General features: G+C 45.6%; 1 protein-coding gene and 1 long non-coding RNA gene across 7 annotated transcripts in view; one reads left to right on the top strand and one right to left on the bottom strand.

Annotated features, from left to right (window-relative positions):
- Trabd2b (TraB domain containing 2B) overlaps positions 1-1,016 on the bottom strand; it is a 218,620-nt gene extending 217,604 nt beyond the window's left edge. For 5 of the 6 annotated variants that reach the window (XR_015620078.1, XM_087551219.1, XM_087551220.1 and 2 more), the window contains exon 1: positions 319-1,016. Coding sequence is in view for 5 of the 6 variants with exons in the window: in XM_087551219.1 (XP_087407345.1) it covers positions 319-420 (102 nt within the window). In the remaining variant the exon portion in view is untranslated. 6 annotated transcript variants of the gene reach the window in all.
- LOC148005982 (uncharacterized) overlaps positions 1-25,315 on the top strand; it is an 89,954-nt gene that overhangs the window by 169 nt on the left and 64,470 nt on the right. The gene's annotated exons all lie outside the window — the stretch shown is intronic.

Here is a 25,315-nt window from a genome sequence, read left to right as displayed (position 1 = left end):
AAGAAGGCAGAAAGAGAGCAAAGGGTAAAGGTAGGATAAAAGACAGGAGAGTCAGAAGCCGGCACAGAGAGGGGAACCTTCCAACCAAGACCAAAAGTCTAGAGGAAACTGTCCGCGAGAAAAGAAGAAACCATCTGGGCTGGGCTGGGCTCAGAGTTGGAGCCCGGAGGACAGATGCTAGGGAAGGGAGCCCAGGCTGTGCCCAGAGGGCGGAGGTGGAGCGAGTGGGCTGAATGGAGAAGGCTGGTCCCAAACCCAAGCCCTTCAGGCAGGAGTGTCCAGGCAGGCGGGAGAGTGGCGGGGCAGGCGCTCGCTCACCGATCCGGGCGGCCGGCACTGTCCTCCGTCCGGGGGTTGCGGGCGGGCGCGGGCGGTGGCAAGGAGGGCGGCTAGCAGCGGCCCCGCCAGGGCGGCGTGCATCCTGCCGGGGCCCGCCGGACGCGGGGACCCTCTTGGGCAGCGCCCCCTCAGCTGGGCGGGGAGCCCCCAGCTGGGCACCGAGGATCTTCTGGAGCACAGGGCTCCAGGCGCGAGATGCTGGGAGCCCGCTGGGGCGTGGCTGGATGTCCCTGTCGGACCTGGGGGTCCCTCTGGGGCGGGGCTCCGTCTGTTGGAAGAGGGGGATCCTCTGGGGCGGGGCCCCTCACCAGGGCGCGCAGCCGGGTTGGCCGAGCCCCGGAATTCTGCGAGAGCGCAGGGGTCCTAGAGCGCGTGGGGGTCCCGGAGCCTCGTCAGGGTCCGGGGGTACGCGGGGCTCCTGGGGAAGTCCTGAGATCCCAGGATGAGCGGGGGAACTCAGGTTATGCTGGGCACCCGGGGCGCGCAAGGGTCCCAGGGGTGCGCGGCGCTCCAGGGGGCGCGCAGTGGGACAAGTGCGGCGGAGGGCGCGGCGGGGCGGGGGTCGGCTCTGAGGTGCCGGGCTGCCCCCGAGCCCGGCTCAGAGGGGCGGCGGGCGGCCGCGCGGCCGCTGCCCGGGCTCCGCCATGCTGCTCCGCGGCCGGGAGGGAGGGAGAGAGGAGGGCGGGAGAGCGGCGCGGAGACGGGCCGGGCGGGGGGCTGGGGCCGCCGGGCGGGGGAGGGGAGGACCCGGCGCGGGGGGCGGGGGGCCGGGGCCGCGGCGGGCCGGGCCGGGCCGGGCCGCAGGGAGTCGGAGCGAGCTCGGCTCCCGGGCGCGGCGAGGCGGGGTCTGCCGGGCATGGCAGGCGCTCGCTGGCTCCGCGCTCGCTCTCTCGCTCGTTCCCTCGCACGCGCGCGGAGGGAGGCGAAGCCCGCAGCAGCCACTTCCCAACTTTCCAAACTTCCCAGCGCAACTTTTTCCTCTCCTCCCTTGCCTGCGCCTCCTCCCTCCTCCCTCTCGTCTCTCCAGCTCTGTGCCGGAACGTAGCTCCTGAGCGCCACCGCCAGAGGGCGTCTGGCTCAGTGGACTTCAGGCTAAGAGGTGGAAGTCCAATGGCCGGGCTGAGACAAATTTGGGGACATGGGTCAATTTCTCAGAGTACATCTGTGAAGCCTGGTGGGAGTAAGCAGTCAGCAGAACAGGATTTGTGTAGGCACTTGGAGGTATGTGAATGAGATGGTCACTGGAGATCCAGGGAAGGTGGTATTTACTTACAACATTTTGTCATGCTGCTGTGCCTAACACTGGCATATATGTTCTTAGGCACTCTTCAAAGACTCACTACATTAAAGTAAAACATGTCTAAAGGACATAAAATAATTACCATACTGATTCCCTGGAAGCTTCATTCAGCCAGTTGTTCTCCTATCTGTCTCTGGGTTTACACACACACACACACACACACACACACACACACACACACGCACACACACGCACCGCCGTTAAACAAGATTTGCTCTATCCTGGCATTGGAGGTTAATGATAAATTGGGTGGTATTTTCAGAAGTATATAGCTGCCAAAAAAATCAAATATGTAAACAGACAATGAAAATACCATCATAGCACAAGACCAAGGAAAGGCAGGCTTCTACGGCAGGCTCAGTGGACCTCGGGCTAAGAGGTGGAAGTCCAGTGGTCAGACTGAGACAAATTTGGGGACATGGGCCAGTTTCTCAGAGGACATCTGCAAGGCCTGGCGAGAGTAAGCAGTCAGCAGGACCGGATTTGGGTAGGCACTTCGAGGCGTGTCGGAGGGCTCCTGGAGTCAGGGCAGAGCCCTGGGAGGTGATCTTTGAGATCTTTAGATCAGCAGTAGCTAATAGAAGGGAGTGAAGCAGATGGGTCACCCAGTGCCAAGGTGTAAAAGTGAGAGAAAAGGGCCTTCAAGGGACTGCCTACAGAAAGCAGGTGGCCAGAACCTGTGTCTTCATGCCAGACCCGAGAATGCACTCCTTGTATGTATTCAGTTATGGAAATTTACTCCAAGATTCGAAGCTGCAAGTGGCTGGGGCTTATCTCTACTTACAGGATTCATGATTGAGGGGACACGGTAGGGGCAGAGTGGCCAGTGGGAGCCAAGTGATCCTAGGCCACTTGGCTCCGAGCTAAGGGCTCACCACCCCTCTCTCCATGTCTGCTTCAGTTGCACATGGAGCTAGAAAAAAGAATGCTCAACCTTTGAGTGAAGCAGAAGAACTTGCCTCCCTGATCCTTGAATGTGAGCAACTAAGAATGGGACTAAAAACAAAGCACCAGAGATGGCTGTGAAATTTCCATTTTTTTTTAAAGAAAAGAAAATGAATGGATGTTAGCAATTGCCTACAGTTCAAACTGCAAGGTATCGGGAGCGATTTGTTCTGCTCAGCCTCTTATCCAGGTGACAGATGCTAAATAATCCAGAGTACCCAGAAAACAGGGCGCCAGGGCACAATACAGTAGCTCTGTCTCATGCACACCGAGCTCTGTGACAAAGAGAAAGAGACACCCTGGAGATATACTGCCCTGACTCAGCGCCCCGCCCCCACCCGCCATAGTCACCCATCTGCTTGGAAAGAACAGAGTGAGTTGGTTGGAGAGTGAGAGTCTGCTTCTGAAGAAGTAGGAATATGGTCTTCACTGGGGAATTAGAAGATGGCAGACGGGAATTAGAGAACTGACCAGATCAAACTTCAAGTGAGGGTACGTGTGACTATGAATTAGTGCTTCCTCCTGTATTCCAATTAAAAGTTCTCTCGGATCATATCTTCCCCCGCCCCCCAGAATGATAAAGGTTTTGGCAGTTAATTGTCAGAGGTAACTGCCGTAACTTCTTCCTTTACTGCCTCGTGTAGAGCAGTCAGCAAGCTTAGACCACGGCCTCTTAGAGTCTTTCTCCAGCCCGCTTCCTGGCCTCACTGTTTTTCAGTGACTCAATGTGTGTGACAAGGCCTTAGGCACTGGTACCGTTAATGAGCAAATAAATGTGTCAATCCAAGGGAATCGAAAACATATATCAATGAAGACCTCTATGCACTGAAGTGTTCTTCCCAATGGCCACAGTGTAGAAACAGCCCAACTAACTGTCCATCAGCTAGCGAGCGAGTGGAAAGTCAACAGTGATGTGTCGAGACATCAGGCTATGCACTTGAAAGACATACATTTTTTTAAAAGAGGCATATTCAAGATAAAATATTACCTGACTTTAGAAAGGACTGAAGGGAGCATATGTACAGAGGCAGGAAACAGGATAGTGATCACCCAGAGCAAGGCTAGATAAGGAGATGGAGAGACCATACCAAAGAAATGTTGGGGTTGGGGGAGGGGTAGTAAAAAAGAAATCTCAAATAGTGATGGTTACCCAACTTGGAACAAACTAAAAGAGAAAAAAAAAAACCACTTTAAATAGGTGCATGGTACATGAACCGTGTTTTCCGAAGCTGCTACCCAAAACAATAAACAAGACCATGGGTTTCAGTGTTTTTTGTTTTTGTTTTGTTTTTTTCTAAGAATTCATTTTTCGTTATCTTTGTGTCTGCCACATGTGTGTAGAGTCTCATGAAGGCCATGAGAGGGCGCTGCATTCCCTTCCTGGGGCTGGAGTTTCAGGTGATGTGGGTGCTGGAGCTGATGTGAACTCAGGTCCCCTGCAAGAGCAGAGTATGCTGTCTTAGCCATTGATCCAGCCTTCCAGTTCAGTTTCAGTATGGTGTTTTAAGGCATTCCCCCCCTCCCATTGGTCTTGTGAGATAAACCCTGGGTGGTGTTAAGTCCTAAATCTTAGAGACTTGGCACTTGAACTTCCTCTCTGGACATTACAATGAACTGAGGTGACCTACAACCAACATAAACAAGCTGGTGAGGTGACTAACCTTTAAGAGCCTCTGTACCAAACACTAAAGCTTTTACTTTAGGGCCATTGCCAATCTGGGGCGTTTAGGCAGGGTGAGAAAGGGCTCCCAGCTCAAGAGGTGGCAGTGGCTGCAGACTCTAGACTGCTTTCCCTCGGGGCACATCCGGACCACTTTTCTTTTATTGCATCTTAATTAAGTTGTTCAATCAGATTGGTACCAGGAATCTGTAGGCTGTAACAGCAGGGGCAGGAGCAGAAGCCTTGTAGCGTAACTAAACCAACAAAGTTGGCCTCAGGGACCCTGCTCTGTTGATGAGTGTCCCTTCCAGGGTGAGAGATGAGGAACTTAGACTCTGGCTCAAAGGAAGTGACCATCCCAATATTCTGACTTCAAGCTCCCATAGCCAGCATGACCCCAAGCTCTCTAACCTCAGCCTTGCTTAGAAGTTAATCCTTGATGAATGAAGAACAAGGTTGCATCTGGGATTCAGGAGAAAGGGAAAGGACTAAAGAATCAGGCAGGGACAGACAATGTTGAAAATAGTCTAGAGTGAGAAAGCACCTGAAAACATGCAGGCGCTGAGATGACTGGTCAAAGGGCGTTCTGTCACTGAAGTAGAAAAAGGAGTGTAGGAAGGGATCTTCAGAGTTACTAAGCAGGATGGCATTCATTAAAACTAACACTGCATCTGCTCAGTTCAGTAGGGAACTCTTGGATGCAGAGGAATCAGCCCCATATTTAGCCCTCAGGGAGCTTGCCACCCAGTAGAGAGGACAGAGTTACAAATAAACGGAGCGTGAGGAAACAAATAGAACATCACATCAGCAGAGGTCTTTGCCAAAAAGGTGAGGTTGGGGTAAGACATTTCCCTCTCGATTCCATGTCCTCCTTTAGTTATTGTTTTTAGACTTGCTGAGTCCAATCAGTGTCACCCTTGAGACTCACTTAAGATCAAGACTGTGAAAAAACATCTTTTTTTTTTTTAATTAACTTGAGTATTTCTTATATACATTTCGAGTGTTATTCCCTTTCCCGGTATCCGGGCAAACATCCCCCTCCCCCCTCCCCTTCCTTATGGGTGTTCCCCTCCCAACCCTCCCCCCATTGCCGCCCTCCCCCCACCAGTCTAGTTCACTGGGGGTTCAGTCTTAGCAGGACCCAGGGCTTCCCCTTCCACTGGTGCTCTTACTAGGATATTCATTGCTACCTATGAGGTCAGAGTCCAGGGTCAGTCCATGTATAGTCTTTAGGTAGTGGCTTAGTCCCTGGAAGCTCTGGTTGCTTGGCATTGTTGTACATATGGGGTCTCGAGCCCCTTCAAGCTCTTCCAGTTCTTTCTCTGATTCCTTCAACGGGGGTCCTATTCTCAGTTCAGTGGTTTGCTGCTGGCATTCGCCTCTGTGTTTGCTGTATTCTGGCTGAGTCTCTCAGGAGCGATCTACATCCAGCTCCTGTCGGTCTGCAGTTCTTTGCTTCATCCATCTTGTCTAATTGGGTGGCTGTATATGTATGGGCCACATGTGGGGCAGGCTCTGAATGGGTGTTCCTTCAGTCTCTGTTTTAATCTTTGCCTCTCTCTTCCCTGCCAAGGGTATTCTTGTTCCCCTTTTAAAGAAGGAGTGAAGCATTCACATTTTGATCATCCGTCTTGAGTTTCATTTGTTCTAGGCATCTAGGGTAATTCAAGCATTTGGGCTAATAGCCACTTATCAATGAGTGCATACCATGTATGTCTTTCTGTGATTGGGTTAGCTCACTCAGGATGATGTTTTCCAGTTCCAACCATTTGCCTACGAATTTCATAAAGTCGTTGTTTTTGATAGCTGAGTAATATTCCATTGTGTAGATGTACCATATTTTCTGTATCCATTCCTCTGTTGAAGGGCATCTGGGTTCTTTCCAGCTTCTGGCTATTATAAATAAGGCTGCAATGAACATAGTGGAGCACGTGTCTTTTTTATATGTTGGGGCATCTTTTGGGTATATGCCCAAGAGAGGTATAGCTGGATCCTCAGGCAGTTCAATGTCCAATTTTCTGAGGATCCTCCAGACTGATTTCCAGAATGGTTGTACCAGTCTGCAATCCCACCAACAATGGAGGAGTGTTCCTCTTTCTCCGCATCCTCGCCAGCATCTGCTGTCACCTGAGTTTTTGATCTTAGCCATTCTCACTGGTGTGAGGTGAAATCTCAGGGTTGTTTTGATTTGCATTTCCCTTATGACTAAAGATGTTGAACATTTCTTTAGGTGTTTCTCAGCCATTCGGCATTCCTCAGCTGTGAATTCTTTGTTTAGCTCTGAACCCCATTTTTTAATAGGGTTATTTGTTTCTCTGCGGTCTAACTTCTTGAGTTCTTTGTATATTTTGGATATAAGGCCTCTATCTGTTGTAGGATTGGTAAAGATCTTTTCCCAATCTGTTGGTTGCCGTTTTGTCCTAACCACAGTGTCCTTTGCCTTACAGAAGCTTTGCAGTTTTATGAGATCCCATTTGTCGATTCTTGATCTTAGAGCGTAAGCCATTGGTGTTTTGTTTAGGAAATTTTTTCCAGTGCCCATGTGTTCCAGATGCTTCCCTAGTTTTTCTTCTATTAGTTTGAGTGTGTCTGGTTTGATGTGGAGGTCCTTGATCCACTTGGACTTAAGCTTTGTACAGGGTGATAAGCATGGATCGATCTGCATTCTTCTACATGTTGCCCTCCAGTTGAACCAGCACCATTTGCTGAAAATGCTATCTTTTTTCCATTGGATGGTTTTGGCTCCTTTGTCAAAAATCAAGTGACCATAGGTGTGTGGGTTCATTTCTGGGTCTTCAATTCTATTCCATTGGTCTATCTGTCTGTCTCTGTACCAATACCATGCAGTTTTTATCACTATTGCTCTGTAATACTGCTTGAGTTCAGGGATAGTGATTCCCCCTGAAGTCCTTTTATTGTTGAGGATAGCTTTAGCTATCCTGGGTTTTTTGTTATTCCAGGTGAATTTGCAAATTGTTCTGTCTAACTCTTTGAAGAATTGGATTGGTATTTTGATGGGGATTGCATTGAATCTGTAGATCGCTTTTGGTAAAATGGCCATTTTTACTATATTAATCCTGCCAATCCATGAGCATGGGAGATCTTTCCATCTTCTGAGGTCTTCTTCAATTTCCTTCTTCAGTGTCTTGAAGTTCTTATTGTACAGATCTTTTACTTGCTTTGTTAAAGTCACACCGAGGTACTTTATATTATTTGGGTCTATTATGAAGGGTGTCGTTTCCCTAATTTCTTTCTCGGCTTGTTTCTCTTTTGTATAGAGGAAGGCAACTGATTTATTTGAGTTAATTTTATACCCAGCCACTTTGCTGAAGTTGTTTATCAGCTTTAGTAGTTCTCTGGTGGAACTTTTGGGATCACTTAAATATACTATCATATCATCTGCAAATGGTGATATTTTGACTTCTTCTTTTCCGATCTGTATCCCCTTGACCTCCTTTTGTTGTCTGATTGCTCTGGCTAGAACTTCAAGAACTATATTGAATAAGTAGGGAGAGAGTGGGCAGCCTTGTCTAGTTCCTGATTTTAGTGGGATTGCTTCAAGTTTCTCTCCATTTAGTTTAATGTTAGCAACTGGTTTGCTGTATATGGCTTTTACTATGTTCAGGTATGGGCCTTGAATTCCTATTCTTTCCAGGACTTTTATCATGAAGGGGTGTTGAATTTTGTCAAATGCTTTCTCAGCGTCTAATGAAATGATCATGTGGTTTTGTTCTTTCAGTTTGTTTATATAATGGATCACGTTGATGGTTTTTCGTATATTAAACCATCCCTGCATGCCTGGGATGAAGCCTACTTGGTCATGGTGGATGATTGTTTTGATGTGCTCTTGGATTCGGTTTGCCAGAATTTTGGGTATTTTGCGTTGATATTCATAAGGGAAATTGGTCTGAAGTTCTCTTTCTTTGTTGTGTCTTTGTGTGGTTTAGGTATAAGAGTAATTGTGGCTTCGTAGAAGGTATTCGGTAGTGATCCATCTGTTTCAATTTTGTGGAATAGTTTGGATAATATTGGTATGAGGTCTTCTATGAAGGTTTGATAGAATTCTGCACTAAACCCGTCTGGACCTGGGCTCTTTTTGGTTGGGAGACCTTTAATGACTGCTTCTATTTCCTTAGGAGTTATGGGGTTGTTTAACTGGTTTACCTGTTCCTGATTTAACTTCGGTACCTGGTATCTGTCTAGGAAATTGTCCATTTCCTGAAGATTTTCAAGTTTTGTTGAATATAGGTTTTTATAGTAAGATCTGATGATTTTTTGAATTTCCTCTGAATCTGTTGTTATGTCTCCCTTTTCATTTCTGATTTTGTTAATTTGGATGCACTCTCTGTGTCCTCTTGTTAGTCTGGCTAAGGGTTTATCTATCTTGTTGATTTTCTCAAAGAACCAACTTTTGGTTCTGTTGATTCTTTCTATGGTCCTTTTTGTTTCTACTTGGTTGATTTCCGCTCTGAGTTTGATTATTTCCTGCCTTCTACTCCTCCTGGGTGTATTTGCTTCTTTTTGTTCTAGAGCTGTGAAAAAACATCTTTAAGGGGTGAGCAGGAAACTGAGTGTGGTGGTGAGTGCCTGCAATCTTAGTGCTTTCAAGGTGGACGGAGGAGAGTCAAGGATTCAAGATCCTCTTCAACCACATGATGAATTCAGGAGACCCTGCTCCAAACAAAATAAAACGCAAAACAGGAATTGACACCCACCCCTGGAACCTCTGCACTTGGAAGCTGAAGTAGTAGGCTGGAGAGTTTGAGGACAGCTTCAGCCACATAGTGTCCCTCTTCCGCACCCCCAAATTGCAACCAACCAATGCATAAACAGGAGTTGGGCAAGAAAAAGAGGGCATTAAGGGCCATGGGGATTGCATGTACACAGGGGTAGGAGTGTGTTTGAGTTTGGTGCATTAGAGGAACTGGGAAGGATGATCAAGGAGGATTAGAATTAGGCATGGTCAGAATCCATGGGTGCCAGCAAGGACTAGGCAGGAAGTCAGAAAGTGTTTTACACTACCCATCAGAGGAGACAATCTTAACATGCTCTGCTCTGCAGAAGCTGTGGCTACCCAGAGGGTATCTGACAGTGCAGGCTGTAGGTGGGAGGTGTGCAAGGCTGGCTGCCCGTGAGCAGCCCTCAGGGATAGCCATGGCTCAGCTCATATAAGGTCTCCATGTGTTTGGTAGTTATAACTGAGTTGCTCTGTGCCAACTACTTGTGACTTTTGAACAAGAAACACCTGTAAGTGTTGAGCCAAGAGACATTTCAGTGAGTGCTGTTGCGATGTACTGGAGGGTCGAGCTCTTTTTGAGAAGATGATTTCATTCGTTTTGAAAACATTCTGAAGGAAGACTTGCTACCTTGCTATAAAAACAAACAAACAAGCAGTCCTTCGGGCTTTTTATAAAAAAATAATGGCTGTATTAACAACATTTATAGAATAAGTGCAAGGATTGGTCAAAAGGACATACATCTGAAATCCTCTGGGATCTAATAATCTGTAGTTCACACAACGTGGTGTGTGATTCTGAGTTTAACTGTCACGATTATTATGCAGTGTCTATAAGGTTTTAAATCGTCACTTTGAACATTTATAATCTGTCCAGTAAGTATTTCAGGGTGAGGGAAAAAAGAATTTAAAATAAAGAAAAAAACACAAATTGATTAGTCGTTTTATGCACCATTATAAAAGCCATGCAGAGACTGGGTGATGCACTATCATAAAAATCCAGGCACAGAGAGAGCCACGGGTTCCAGGGCACTTTTCTGGAGAGGACATGATTTGAAGTGGCCTAGGAAAGGAAAACAAGGTTCAATAGAAGGAAACCCACTTTTATTTTCACCTTAGGTAAGGACAGTGGTGAAAGATACAATGGAGGAGGAGCAAGGAGAGATGTTCTGGTCAGGACCAAGAGGTGGTGCTAAAAGAGTAGCTCACTGAACTGGCCAGCAGGCCACAGGGATCCGCTTGTTTCTGCCTCCCCAGCACTGGGATGAGAGGTGCCTCCCCAGAGTCAGAATTACAGGTGTATGTTAGATGTATGTGCATGCTGGGGACCTACACTCAGGTCCTCCTGCTTATGTAGCAAATACTTTACTGTCTGTGCTGTTTCCCCAGCTAGGGTTGTCCTCATTTTAAAGATGAGACGTGTCTCAGAGGGGAGCAATGACACACGCAAGCCATGCAGCTGATTGTTAGAAAGTCATCTGTCTAAACCTCTGCTAAACCCTTCATTCACTCCAAGACACAAACGGGGAGAGTGTGCTGCAGGTAGCAAGCACGGCGTGGCTTGAGAACACACTTGTGCACGCTTAGTCACTAGGGAGTACATCCACACCGCAGATGGCAGCTCTGGGCTCTGTCTGCCTTCCGATCTAATTAGGATAGAGGGTAATTGTCATTTAGGACTTGCCTGTCACTCTTGCCCAAGCTATGTGAGGCTCCATTCCTCTATTTAGGACCCGACTGAAGTATGGAAAGGGAAAAAGGAAATGTGATACTTGAAACAAAATACGCCATCAAGCTGACCACTAAATGGCACTTAGACCCCAAATATACACACAGCTGCGTTATGTAATGAAGGCTGCGGACCATGTTCCTGGATATAAAATAACAAACCACATATAAAGTTTTACGTCGCTGTGTAATTAGCACGGATCTGCAAATGTGCTAGCTAGACTGCCAGGGTGAGGGCAGGGGGGCTTGAGACACAAGTACAGAGAGAGTGTGGGAAAGAGCAAAGGGCACGCCCCAGGGTGAGAAGAGTGGACTGAAGCCTGACCTCACTCTTATCCTCTTTGGCCTTGGGCAAGTTATCCAGACTCTGTAGACTTCCAGTCGGTATATATACCAGCAGGCAGTGGTACTCACTTGCTCAGTAGTGCTATTAACCTTCTTTCTGCTTGAAGGACCTTTGAGACTTTGTAAAGACATATTTGGTTTCCATAAGTGGGAAGGTGCTGCTGGTATCTTGTGACAGGGACCAGGATGATACTAAGTATCTTGCAACATATGGTGTAACCTCACTAAGAAATATGGCACCACAAATCCCAGTCCTGCTAGTGCTGAGACATCCTGCCTTATATGGTAGCTATGGGATACTATATGCATATTATGCTATACATACTGTAGATACATTATCTTTGATTGAGCATTTGCTGTACGGTAAGTACTTCCAATCATTATTTTAATCTAGTAATTCTTGATGGTTCATAATGAGTCCACAAGGGAACTGCTACCATCATCCTCATCCATTAGATAAGAAAACTGGAGTCTGGAAGTAAGCTTGCCCAAACTCACAAACCCAGTGAGTGATGGAGCAGAGGGGTATTTGAAAAAGTCCTGGAGCTCTAGACCTACCACACATGAACTTGAACTCATGTTTTGCTTGTCTGTAGCGTCAGGGCCTAGGACATGATAGCAAAGGTACCCTCTGCAGAGAGAGCAGAACACCCAGTTGTTCATGAAGGCCACATACAAGCACACAGGGCTTGGCAAATGAAACCGTGAGAATGCTTGCACATACTCAGTTCTCTTTTCAAAAGGAAAATAATAAACAAGTGATGAAATCAAATGGAGACGGTGTTTCGGTTGACGAGAAGGTTCTGGCAGAAGACATGAGGGAAGGGCACCCTCAGCTGAGGGAACTTTAGCAAAGGCCATGTAGTAAGGTAGGCACCGTGGTGTGTTCAGGAAAGAGGAAAGTCAAGGGACTAAGATGTCCCTTGGAAGGATGTCTCCCTGAGGGAGTGAATTCTTCGAAATGTAGCAGAGAGAGGGGCCACATGAAGAATGACTGTGAAGTGAATGAAGCTTGAATTATGTGCTCACTTAGGGGTTATGGGTTTTTTTTAAAGAAGATTCTGGCCTGATCTACATTTTGGAAGCCCATTCAGAACTCAGGGTGAAGGATGCTGAGGTGGCAGCAGAGAGATCCAAGAGCCTGGGCAGGAGCAGAGCCAGGAGCAGGCAGGGAATGTAGGGTCTTACCCACATGGCTGCAGTGGGACTGGAAGAAAGGGGGCAGGTCTGGCCCATAGTGTTAGAGCCAGTAACCAACACTGCGTGACACAGATGATAAGTGGAGGGAGCATGGCTTTAGATGTTTTTATTTTAGGCAGCTTCTTTATTAAATTGGACAGGTTGAGGAAAGAGCAGAATCTTGTGATAAGGCACCAATGGTCCAGTTTGAGGTCATGTTAGTCATGAGCTGCCCACCAAGTGGAAGTTGTAGGAAGCAGCTTAGAAATATCTTGCTTCTTGGGAGAGTGTTCAGGGCTATGGGCACATTTAGGGCTCAGTGCACAGAGATGAGATGTAACACTAGACCCGTTAGAGATGATGGAGATAGCAGATGATAGGTAGGTAGGTAGACAGACAGACAAACGGACAGAGGGACAGGGGGACAGACAGGGGGGGACAGAAAGGCTGAATGCAGGTAAGTCTAAGCCCAAGGAGCACATTCATTTCAACTTTGAAAAAGAAACATCCATTAAAAGAGATAGAGGATCTGACACCCTCTTCTGGCTTCCCTGGGCACTGCATGCACCTTTTGCATACAAGGCAAAAGGCCCAAACAGATAAAGTTTAAACTTAGAGGAACTGGGTGGTGTTGTGGTCCATTCCTGTCTTCTCAGCACTCAGAAGGCTAAGGCAGGAAATCTAAGGCCAGTCTGAGCTACACAGTTGAGTACCAGATAATCCATGTCAGCACTGCATAGCAAAAGATCTGTGCTGTGTCAGAGAGAGAAAGGTAGAGACAGAGACAGATGCATAGAGACAGAGTGAGACAGAGAGGGTGATGGTGATGAGGAGGAGGGGGAAGAGAAGGAAGAGGAGGAAGAGGAGGAAGAGGAGGGAACACGGTGCCAGCGTTCAATAAAATAGAGGAGTTACCATTATATTTGATGCTGAAAGTTAACAGGAGACATTTTAGTGGGCTTTTAGGGATGAAAACTCAAGAGCAATGATGTGAAGTAAGTGGAAAGGCAAAGATGTAGAAGTAGCCACTGTGAGGAATCTCTAGATTTGTGTCAGAGTCACGCTTGCGTGGCTGAAGAACATGAGCCAATGGGCAGACTCCAGTTGCCTGAGCTGTAGGCTAATGAAGGATATAGTACAAAGGGAAAAACCTTTGCAACCACTCATCCTGGGAGTGTTATCACTGGAGAGACTGCAGAGATGCTCCAGAGGAAGGAAGGCGGTTATCTCCAGTGACGACATGTGGCTTAGCATTGTTCGGAGAGAAGGCATCAAACCTAGGCATTGCACAGTGGTCAGATGAGTGGATGAGGATGCCCTGCCGTAACTATCTCTGTTCTTTACAGAAGGGTTCTGAGCTTTCACCTGTAACCCTGCTGAACCCTGACACTAACACACACTGAGCCTTACTCTTGGCCTTATACCAAGCCCAGACCAGTAGGGTGAATGCCCAATTCTATCAAGCTACCTCCCTTCTTCCTAAGGGACACCCTGGGGGAACAACAGGGAACCCAGCACAACGGATCTCTACAGTGAGAAAGACCATGGAAGTAAAATGAGGCTTAGAGGTGTTCAGAGCTGAGTACAGCCTTCCTGACTCTGCTGGGAAAGAGTCTCCAGGACCTGTCAGGGTGGTGTAGAAGAAAATTAGCTGTGCAGAATAATCATGACAGGAACTAAATACATGAGGTTCTCCCAGAAGTTGTTGGTGTTTTGCTTTGTTTTAAGAAGTAAAGGCCCAGCAGAGCAGGAGTGGAAACTCAGGCAAGTGAAACCGAGTGAAGCCTAAGTGGGCTGGGTGTGTGTTTGGTGCTTCATCTCGGCAGGAGAGCTGAGGGCCTTTCAGCTTTTATCCCTTACTAAGTGCAAATACATTTATACATTTAGATGGCTAAATAAATGAATACATTTGTTCATTTATAAGACTAAATACATTTCTACATGTATATGATGATCGAAGTTTATAGGTATTTAACAAAATAACCTGTTGACTAGGAAAGGCATCACAAACGGTTAGCTGAAACTCCTCTCCACGCTTAACTTCCTTATCTGTGAAGTCAGAACAGTTGTAATGTGTGGTTCTTGGGCTTATTATTGGGATGGAGAAGGATGATGACTGGGTTGCACTTTGTGTGCTGTAAAGAGCTGTGCTATGGCTTTAGGATCATTGTTAATATCGTGAAGAAGAAGTAGAAGCAAGAGGAAGAGGAGGAGAAGGAAGAGGAGGAGGAGGAGGAAGAGGAGGAGGAAGAGGAAGAGGAGGAGGAGAGGTAGCCTCAAAGTATTCCTGTACTAGGGTAAATACTCTGATCTTTAAAACATCAGGAAGAGCATGCATGGTTACATTATGGTTGGGAAATTCTATTGAGGGTCTTCATCAGAACAGAATCTAGGTCTACTGATTGAGCTGGACAAGATGGCCCTTGCCTAGAGATGCTCTGTTGATTAGCCGAGTGAATGGCAAAGTCCAGCAAACACTATCCTTACCAAGTGCTGCACACATGGCAGACACGGTGTTTGTGGTTTTCACAGAATCCACTGGCATGCTGCCTAGCTGTTTACATGCGTGGCCTTTACTTAGTCCAGTGGTGGAGAGTCTGGTGGGTCTGTATCCAGCCTTTGTCCTTTCCGTGGTACCTTGCAGTCTGCACATGCAGCCTGGCCTCTGTGCTATGCAAGCCCCATTTCCCCACCAGGCACATCGTATCCAATCAAATGCACACTTTTATTTTTTCTCAGTTCGGAATTTGGGTTGGATTCTCAACTCCCTACGTTTGGAATTCCCTTTCCATCAATCTTCTCGTGTAGTTGTCTGGATGTTGCTGAAGACATTTAGCAATGGGAAGCCTGTTACCTCTTGAGGCAGCCTGCTACACTTGTCAATGCCCTTGACACTGCTGACCTGCCCATTTCACCAGCACCCACCCTGCAGCTTATCCCCACCAGTCCCTGCTGTGTGCAACCCTTGCAGCTTCCGAGAGCAGACTCCGTTTCCTTCATGCCACCCATGCACAGATTCCTTACTCAAAGATGTTTTGTTCCTTCTCACCTTTTTGATGACTCTGCTTGAATGTCATCAATGTTCTTATGTCTAGAAATGGTGCAAACAGTTTGCAGACTTTTTTCACACCCACTGATTTACCAATTCACCTGGCATCTCTATGCCTGGAGATCTGAAATGAAGATTGTTGAAGTGTTTTGTCCAGAGTCTTAAGCTACTATGTCTTCCCCTGACTAGATCTTTTCTGTTTCCCCACACCACAGTCACCTCTGCACAGAGCACTGACTTAGAATCCTGGTAGCATCTGAGGTGACAAAAGCTTGCTAACTTCTCAACTTTTGTCAGACAGATTGTGTGTGTGTGTGTGTGTGTGTGTGTGTGTGTGTGTGTGTGTGTGTGTGTAATTTGTGAGTGTATGTGTGAGTGTGTGAGTGGGTGTGAGTTTATGTGTGAGTATGTGAATTTATGAGTGTGTATGAGTATGTGTGTGAGAGGGTGTCAGTGTGTGTGTGGGAGAATTGTGAGTGAATGTGTGAGTGTGGGAGTATATGAATGTGTGTGCATATATGTACGAGTGTGTATGTTTGAGTGAGTGTCTGTCTGTATGTCTGTCTTTGCTTTCTGCCTCTAGACCTTTTTTTAATCTGTCTACAGTTTGCAGCATTTTTAGCTCTCTCCTGCTCTCAAAACAGTAGTCCCCAGTGTAGTCTGTTTAATGCACATCCTCAGAGACTTCTTTCCCCAGGTCTTCCCAAACATAACACAGTTGGAATGATGACCATTTTCAGCTACAACACACAACATTAGCCCAGGGCTAGAGACATGAGTCTTCAAGAGGATGATTCAAAGAATAGAGGGGGAAAGAGCCTGGTTAGTCAAGCTAAGGGCCATTTCAGGCATCTCTATGATTTATAGTTTCCAGTCATAATCATGGCGACTGCTCACTGCTATGACTAATTGATAATCTATTGGGATACTTGTTACATTTCAGACACTTAACAGCATATGAGAGTCCTAATTGTTTACCACCTCATAAACCCTTGGGCTTGCCAGCTTTTGTAATTACAGCCATTAGGTGGGGTGCAGAGTGGTTCTCACTGAGCTTTTAATTTACATTTCTCTAATGGTGTTGAGTATCTTTTCCCCTGCTTACCTGTCTTCTTTAATGTAGCCTTTGTTCGGGTCTTTTGCTTATTTACATTGTGCTGCTTGATGTTTTACTGTTGAGTAATCATTGTTCATTTCTGTTCTAAGTTTCTTGTCAAATATAATTGTATAAAGATCCTAGGATTTGGCCTATATTTTCACTTTCTTAATAGTGTCTTTTGAAGAGCTAATGTTTGAGTTCCGAGCAAATCCAATTTATCAGTTTTCAAAGCATGACTTGTGCTTTTCATATCTTACTTAAGAAATCTTGACCTAACTCATGGTCACTAACATTCTACTACAGGAACTTCCTCCTCCTTTCTCCCCTTCTCTCCTCCTTGCATTCTTTCCCTCCTCCTCTCTTCCTTCTCATCCTTCCTTCCCCACCCACTCCTTCTTTCCTAGAAGATCTTCAGCTTTATGTTTTATGCTTAAGGCAAGTGTTAACTGCTCCAAAGCATCTGAAATAAGAACTTTGAAAGAAGTAAGATTCACTTTTACTTTGGCTCATGGACTCTGGTGTCTTGTCACTATAGCTGTGGGGCAAGGCAGAGAGCATCACGGTGGGGAGCACACCTCAGAGAGAGGTGTACATCTCATGGTTGTTAGAAAGCAAAGGGAGAGCTTGCCTTCACCTCACATTCCCTACCCTGATGCCCATTAAGCTACAATTCTCACCAATGGGTCAGAGCCTTCACACTCCAATCACCCCCCCAGACACCTTGGCTCTGAACAATGATGTGCTGGGAACCAAGATCTCAGCATGGAAGTCTTGAGTGTACATTGAAGAGCCAAGCATAATAGGAAACGGTCCTCTTTTAGTTAAGTTTTGTACATGGTTAAGATATGAATCAAGGAATCCAGGCTTTTTGGTCTCCTCCTTGTCAGTTTTCCCCTGCCCTCCATTTGTATCTTTCTTCTTTCCTCTCTTCTGTCTGGCCTCATTTTGTTCTCCCCTCTTCCTCCTTTTTTCAAAAACAATGTATTATTGTTCAAACCAGCTGCTGTAAGATGCCCTTTTATACAGTGCTATTCCAGCAATTTTATTGGCCATCAGCTGTTCATTTCTGCACGGGTCTATCTGGAGACTGTCTCACTGGCACGTATCTACGTTCACAGCTATCCCAGTCATTATTGCTATAGCTTTGTGCTTACTTGTGAAGTTAGATAATATACATCTTCCAATTTTGTTCTTCTCCTTTACATTTTAAGCTTCCAAATCAATGAAGTTTTCATTCAAAATTAAGAATCAGCCTGTCAATTTCTGTAAGAATAAAAGGAAGTCTGCAAGGATTTTAGTTGAAACTTAAAGGTATCTCTTGAACAATGTGGAGAGAATGTGCATTGTGATGCCAAGCTTCTTGCAATCTGTAAATGATATTTGTCCTGCCAAAAGGATTCTTTAACTGCCTGGCAGTACTTTTGCAATGCAGATCTGCGTACCTTTTACTCAAATTCCCTTGAAATGGTTTTGATGCTCTTACAACAGCATCTTAAAGTGATCATTTTATGATTGTTCCTCTAAAGAATGTATAATATAATTGATTTTTCTAAGTTATTATTTCCTGCAGACTTTTACTTTTTCCATCTCAGGGGATGGATCCTCTTTTTCTTTCTTTTTGTTTCTTTTTTTTTTTTAGTTTGTCTTTGTTTCCTGATCAGAACAGTTAGAAGTTTTTCACTTTTATATGTCTTCTCAAACCAACAGCCTTACTGACACTTTTCATCATTTCTGTTTTCTATTTTTCTGTACTTATATCTGTATGGTTTAATTTTTGTTTTAGTTCCCCCCCTCTCTCTGAGTGTGTGTTTGTGTGTATGTGTGTGTGTGTGTGTGTGTGTGTGTGTGTGTGTGTGTGTGCATGTGCTTACCATGTGAATCTCCACTGAGCTGAAGCCCTAGGCCATGTTCTAATTTCCTAAAATGTTAAAACTCAGAGCCTTCTTTTTTTTTTCTAATTTGAACTTTTAATTCTGTGTATTTTTGTTTCATCTTCATGTCACAAATTAAGGTTTGCTGTGCTTTTATTACCATTCAATTAAAAAGGTAATAATATTTAATCAATCATGTGATTCTCTACTCAGGTGATTCATAAGGACTGCTTCATTTCAGAATTATTGAGTGTTTTCCAACTATATTTCTATTGTTGGTGCTAATCTAATTCTTTTGTGGCCACAGAGCATATTTCATATGATTTCAGGTCTTTTCAATTTATTCAAATGAAACAGAATAGGATTTCTCTTTAAAACTTTTCCTTGAGAAGGACATTTGCTGTGGTTGCATGGAAACATCCACAGATGTCAGGCCCATGACGGAGATCATGGTGCTTTCAAGTCCTCGTAATCTTTCTGTTTGCATCTACTCTGCTGAAGCTTTCAAGTGTGGTTTTCAAGTTGCCTGGTTTTCCTTTCATTCTGCCACCTTTCCTTTCTGTCTTGGTGGTGATATGCTATGGTCAGGTCCTCTTGGGTTATTAACCCCTTTATCACTATGGAAGGACCCCCTTTTTATGGCAATAATTCTTGCTCTGAAGTTGTCTTCATTCGATAGTAACTGACCCACTTCCACTTCCCTAACTTCAGACTTTCTTAGTCTTTCAGTAACTTAATATTTTTCATTTCACATGTGTATTTTAATCAACATGGCCCCTGCATTTGCTTATGACGAAGTGCTAAGGGATCAAGTTTTACACTTCTGCACATAATGTGCTAGGTGTCTCCTACACAAAATAATTAGTGCTCTGTCAGTATTGTGTGGGTTTGTCACATTATATTAACTTTACATTAAATTCTTTTATATGTGTGTCTGTCGTGTTCTTGACAAAAATAGAATACAAGTGCCAATGGACTAGCTTTATGAAGGAGTACCAGGTTATAGACAGGAGAGCAAGGCATAAAGCACCCACAGCAGGGAAGCGGCCAGCATTGGCCCCCTGGCCTCACAGATCTTACTGTGCAAAGACAGACACTGCACATACAAATAGACAAACACATGACCACACATTAGAATGAGTGTTCCAAAGCAAAGGCCCAGCTTTGCAGCATGGCCACGTGCCTTCTCTGGGTCACTCCTAAGTGTTCTGTGTTGGTGATCTTACAAAGATCCCTTCCAGATGTTAGGAGACAGTGTTTCCAGACGGGCCACTTTGCTCATGTTCAGAAAGAAGGTTGGACAAGACAAACTTTTAGCGCTCTCTAGCATCATGCATTTTTGTTCTCCCCCAGATTTGATTATTTTTCTCCCTTCCTGTCTTCATTTCTGTTTTCTGCCTCCTTGTTTCATTTATTTAACCTATTGTTGAGGATAAAAGAAAGAACAATGTTCCCTGGTGAGGAAAACAGCTCTGTTTGGCTAGTTGATGATGTTGGGAAGCTTAGATTCGAACACATACAATATAGCATGCAGCTATGGATTTTGGGAGAAGAGTCCTGGAAGAATGTGATTGAGATACCATTCTAGGTCAGAATGTGAAGGAGATAACTCAGAAAAGCAAGTAAAATATAAGATGGAGATTATGAAGAGGGCCAGAGGGCCAGAGCCATTTACTAAGAAGAGAGGTGCTGTCTTTCAGAGGGCACTTGCCACCAGGCTAGAGTTATAGGGCAGTAGATTTTAATCGGCACATGATGTCCCTTTGGGAGGAAATTTAATCAATGACTCACAATCCATCCTTAAGGAAATTTTTGTTGTTGTTGTTGTTGTTGTTGTTGTTGTTGTTGTTGAACATATCATTCCCTTGGGAAAAAAACAGGGAGTCAAATGGATGACCTTCTGTGCACCCAAAAGTATAACTCTGACAGTTAATACATTTACTAATAAATGGAGAAAGATAGTAAGATATCCTTAGTTACCTCAGTCTACCACCTATAAGAAAGTTGTAATGATGGTGGCTGTAAGGGCTAATCTAAGTTCTGAAAAATTAAGAAATATCTTCGTTTTTACATGGTGTGCTTATGTGCACATGTCATGGGCCACCGATGAAGGTGAATGTCTTTCTGTAGTCTTTTCTTCACCTTTACATGGGTTCTGAGGATCAAGCCAGCTTCAGCGGTGAGCGAGCATCTTTGCCATCTGAGCCATCTCACTGGCTTAGAAGAGACATTTGTATAGAATTAGAAAATTGTAGCATCATTCTTGAAAATACCAAGGATTAAATTTGTCTGTAGTCTTTGACTTTTCTCCTCCCACTCAGTGACTAATGAGGGCTCAGTCCAGCTTCACAGATCACTTCCTTCTGTCCCAGTTTCTCTGGGCTCTCCACGCCCGGGAGTTGGGAGATCAGAAAGATACCATCTGCCGATTAATAAACAGACATGGATTCCTTTATAAATTGCTTGGATCATGGTGTCTTGATGCTGGATGCTCACACATTCCATCACATACTTATCTAAGGTCACACCCCGAGGTTCTGCGACGAGGATGGATCACATCTGAGCCAACTATCCTTTCTGGAATCTCTGTGCTGCAATGTGTGTGGGTTTAGCCACAGTGGACACCTATCACGTCCTCAGTGCAGGACTGGTCCCTGGTGATTGAATCCTAATGGTGTCTCTATGGGGTCACTGATGAGTGGAGGCTGGTGCCTGGGTAGGAAGTCTACTGAGGATCCTCTGGTTAGCACTAGGGTAGGTGGGTGTGTGCAAGGGACTCAAAATGAATCAACAGACTAACTGGATCCCATCTTCTCAGAAGAGAATAGCAATGGGTAGTGGTACCTTGAGGTAAACACTTAAAGCATTTCATAGGCAGATTCTTATTTATCTAGTCCAGAGTTGGCATCTAGAAGCCACGAATTCCCAAAAATGAATTAATACTCTGCTTTAAATATCCCCAAACCTCTCAAGTCCTGCCAAGCATATTAGCCTTGCTCAGCTCCTCCCTCACCCTGGACTATGTTTGTTTCTCCGGGAGTTGCAGGCTCTCATGTTCACAGAGCTTGGCATGGGCCTTGGTCTGCCCTCCCCCAAGTGGGGATGAAGAACTGCACACTTAGCTGGGCTCCTCGTCCGTCTTCCTTGGATTCTCCATCCCCCTGCTGGGTGTCCTAGAGATATTAATAAATAGAAGGGAAATTGTTTGCTTTTTGTTTTCTCTTTTAAAAGAGATGTTGAAGAAACAGAGCCAAGAGAAGCCAGTTGTTTTACTGCCAAGAGTTTACAAAAGCAAAAAAAAAAAAAAAAATGTCTTGTGGTGTGGACGGCCATACCGAAGGGCTTTCATGGCACTTTTATTTTCTCAAAGATACATTTGGGACCCTATAGTTGAAAGCACTTGGCAAATTAGTCTAAGAAATCAGTGACTAGACTGATATTATTACCCTGCTCTCCTTCTCCCAGTTTTAGCCTTGCTCTGTTCGCTCTGTTCAGCAGGGAGTACTTAGGGCTGACTAATAGGAGCCTATGTGACCTGAGTGTGGTGTTAGGGAACATCTGATTGGATCCTGAAGTCTGATCTTTTCTCTTTTGCTTGCACCATGGAGTGCGGTCTCTGAACCACAGAGTCACCTTTCCTTGCTCTCTGTTTTGATTTTTGTCTCTTTTCCTGGAAGACTGGGCTTTGCAGAGCTGGCATCGATTTAACGGGGCTGGGGTTGGGTTGGCAGTTTGCAGTGGGGGTGGGGAGGTCTGCATCTGTATGCCTGGTTCTCTCCAAATCAGCTCCAGGTTGTATAGCTACCACTCCAACAAGCCATTTGAATGCCACTGGATAGTGCCAAGATCTTGATATCTTAGAATGTCGACTGGAGGCTCAGAGAGATTGAAATAAAGAACTCAAACTTACTAATTTCTCATAAAACTAATTGGCTTCCATTATCCGTACCATATGAAAATGGAATATTGGAAAAACCAAAGGTTAGATAGACAATCGAGGTAGCTCCCATTCTGTGTAGGTACTGTGTATTTTCACATAAACTTTTCACACTAGCCCAGGAAAGCCATGTTTGTCCCAATTTGTAGATGAGAAAACTGAGGCCTTATTATACAACTCTATGTGCTTCCCAAGTCAGGGGAGAAAATCCTGTCCACCATATAGGTAGATGTAGAGATAGAGAAAGGAAGATGGACAGTTCGCTGGGGTCACGTAAAAAAGCTGGGAGTGGGGCTGGTGTCAGTCCAGATCTCTTGACTTTCAGCTCAGAGCTCTCTGGCTGTCTGAACTTGCTAGGCGCAGCCAAGCCCAGGGAGGGCATGCTGCCCCGGGGCGATGCTCTTCTGGACCAGCCTCCCGCCTCTTGCCAAGGAAGCACAGTCCTTTCCTCTGCCAGACTGCTCTGTTGCCCAATTCATGGGCAAGAGCCAAGCCTGGCAGCATAGGGTGGGCATACAAGTTGAGTTGCTCTTTCCTGGGCTGAGTTAGCACGCAGCATGGCTTCATCATCCAAATATGTCCTGCCAGACAGGCCTCAGCTGCTGGCCAGCAGGGCACTTGGCGGCCCAAGAGAGCTTAGAGCTAATTGGGCTCCACCAACATAAATCATGGTTCTTGTTAAGAGGAAGTCCAGCAGTCCCCTGGCAGGCAAGGGGTGAGAGGTGGGGAAGATCTGGTGTGTGTGTGTGTGTGTGTGTGTGTGTGTGTGTGTGTGTGTGTGTGTGTGTGATATTTCACATTTGTTTTTTCTAGACACCTTCGCCTACATTCTTATCAGAGACAGGTTTCACTGTATTACCACAGAGCTGTCACCTAACGTGAGAAAGGTAAGAAGTATTCCCCATGACCAAAGGCTACTATGAAGCCTAAACATTCGTAACAGAAAGCTTGAGTTTCCTTGAGAGAGCAAATCCTCAAAGAGGAAATGGCTTCTCAGCTGACCGAGTCACATAAGGACAGATGGGCACAAGGGATCCTGACCTAGGAACAGATTTGAGCAGGAACACTGGTGAGTTGAAACTGGAAAATGCTGAGTTACTTGGATAAGACTGATGCCAATCTTTCAAACTCTGACTGTAGTAGGCATTCGTCCACCTCATCACCCCTGTTCTGACCAATACACTCACTCACTTACTCACTCTCACATTCAGCATTTAGGAAGATCTGGCTTATACCAGCTACCATGAAATCTGAGTTCTGTGGTTGAGTTGTGTAGAGGTGTGTGGAGTGAGGAAAACATAAGATCCATGTCCCATGGAACCCTATTATGTTTTTTTTCTTTTTTTTCTTTTTTTTCGGAGCTGGGGACTGAACCCAGGGCCTTGCGCTCGCTAGGCAAACGCTCTACCACTGAGCTAAATCCCCAACCCCCGGAACCCTATTATGTTAAAGGAGGGGTACAGGCTCCTGTAATCCTTTCCCATAGGAAGCACACCCATGCTGGTTACAAATGTAACAGAACTGTGATCTGATGCCAGGTGGTCATGGAGGAAGGCGGGCATAGGTCTGGGTAGACTTGGCAGAGAATCAATTTAAGGATGCCACAGACACAGCGGGAAGGACTTGTCTCTAAGGTAACAGCACATGTGCATGGCTGACATGAAGCTTGAACAGGTGTCTGTGGGTGGGAGTGTCAGTGTGAATATGGAATAAGAATGTCCTAGATTTTCAGCCTTGCTCAGTATTGACATTTGAGACCAGCATGGGACACTACCTCTTTGAGTCTTTCTATTTTCAGTTTCCCCAGGGTTTCTGTGGGGCTGATCTGTTCTCCCTTGGCTCAGGGAATTAATGAAGTAATATGTGGTCATGTGTCTACCAGAGACAGGTTTCTGGCATAAAGAATGTGCTGGGGAAGTGAGTTTCACAGCACCCTGAGCACAGCCTGGTCTGATTCCCCTCCATATATATATCACCACTTTCTGTCATTATGGAAGCCATTAAGGCAACGTGCCACACAACTGTTGCCACATATCTCAGCTCTGCCCGAAGGTGGTATTATTGTCACTCTATTTCATGGGAGAGGACATATGGAAGGGGCAGTTTGGTCATGAAGGAGCCAGAGTTTCTTCTTGTGCCTTTTCTGTTTCTCTGTGGTGACCTCTCAGTTGGGTCAAGGCCATACAAAGCTCCAAGGAACCTGACATAACAAGGGTACCTGTGAGCTCTGAGGAGGGCTGTACACAGAGCAGCAATTCTCACTCCACCATTGTGGAGGGGACCTGGATAGCTGTAGTCATTTGGCTCTCTCCCCTCTGCCCTGCTGGTGCTCCCAGAGTGGTCACCTTAGTCTTCCAGCGAGCCTTATTTTCTCTCCAAGGCCTATTTGTTTATTTGGGGAGACTTTCTAGTGTTGAGGTTGCTGGAGAAAGGACTGAAGGAGGTAATATAGGCTCACACATAGGGTTTTCTGTCAAGCAAAAGTCATGGTTTACTTAAGCTGTTTGGCTGGCTGCAAGTTCTCTGCATTTTTTGATTGTTTGTTGTTTCTAGAAGCCCTTCCTTTGGTCTCTATGACACTGTTTCCTGAGGACCAGGGTTGGTGTAGCCTTAGTTCTTGCCTTGGATGTGCCCATCAGCTCTGGGGGTCAGAATCGAGACCCCTGGTTGCTGGCAGGAAGAAAGGCAAGAAGCTGGGAGGGATGCAGAGGTGAACTAGAGTCCAACATTTACTTCTTTTCTTTTCAGGGGAGACTTAATCTGGTCATATATTTCTTCATCAACAGGTGCACTGGTATGCACTGCTATGGGTCCTGGAATAGCCAGATGACTCAGACAGCTCTTACTTATTTATATTTAGAACTTTAGAACTGGTGGTGGTGGGAGATGACCAGGTTCCACAATCAACTCTGAAATAAGCCATTGGGAAGATAATGGCAGAGATCTGAAGACTGAAGGCCAATCCAGGGAAGGGGTTAGACATGTGCCTTTGGAGAAAGGGAAAGCTTTGACTACACAAAGCTAAAGATCAGGGCTCCCAGGGAACCTACATTTACTACACATTTTATATCCTGGGTTAGTTATCCAAACTACCCAGATCTTATTTCAACTAATATAACAATTATTGG

The sequence above is a fragment of the Rattus norvegicus genome, chromosome 5, assembly GCF_021556685.1.
Source record: "Rattus norvegicus strain SHRSP/BbbUtx chromosome 5, alternate assembly SHRSP_T2T, whole genome shotgun sequence".
NCBI classification, from domain to species: domain Eukaryota; kingdom Metazoa; phylum Chordata; class Mammalia; order Rodentia; family Muridae; genus Rattus; species Rattus norvegicus.
The sequence above is the reverse complement of the archived record's forward strand: the minus strand, read 5'-3'. Positions and strand labels throughout refer to the sequence as shown.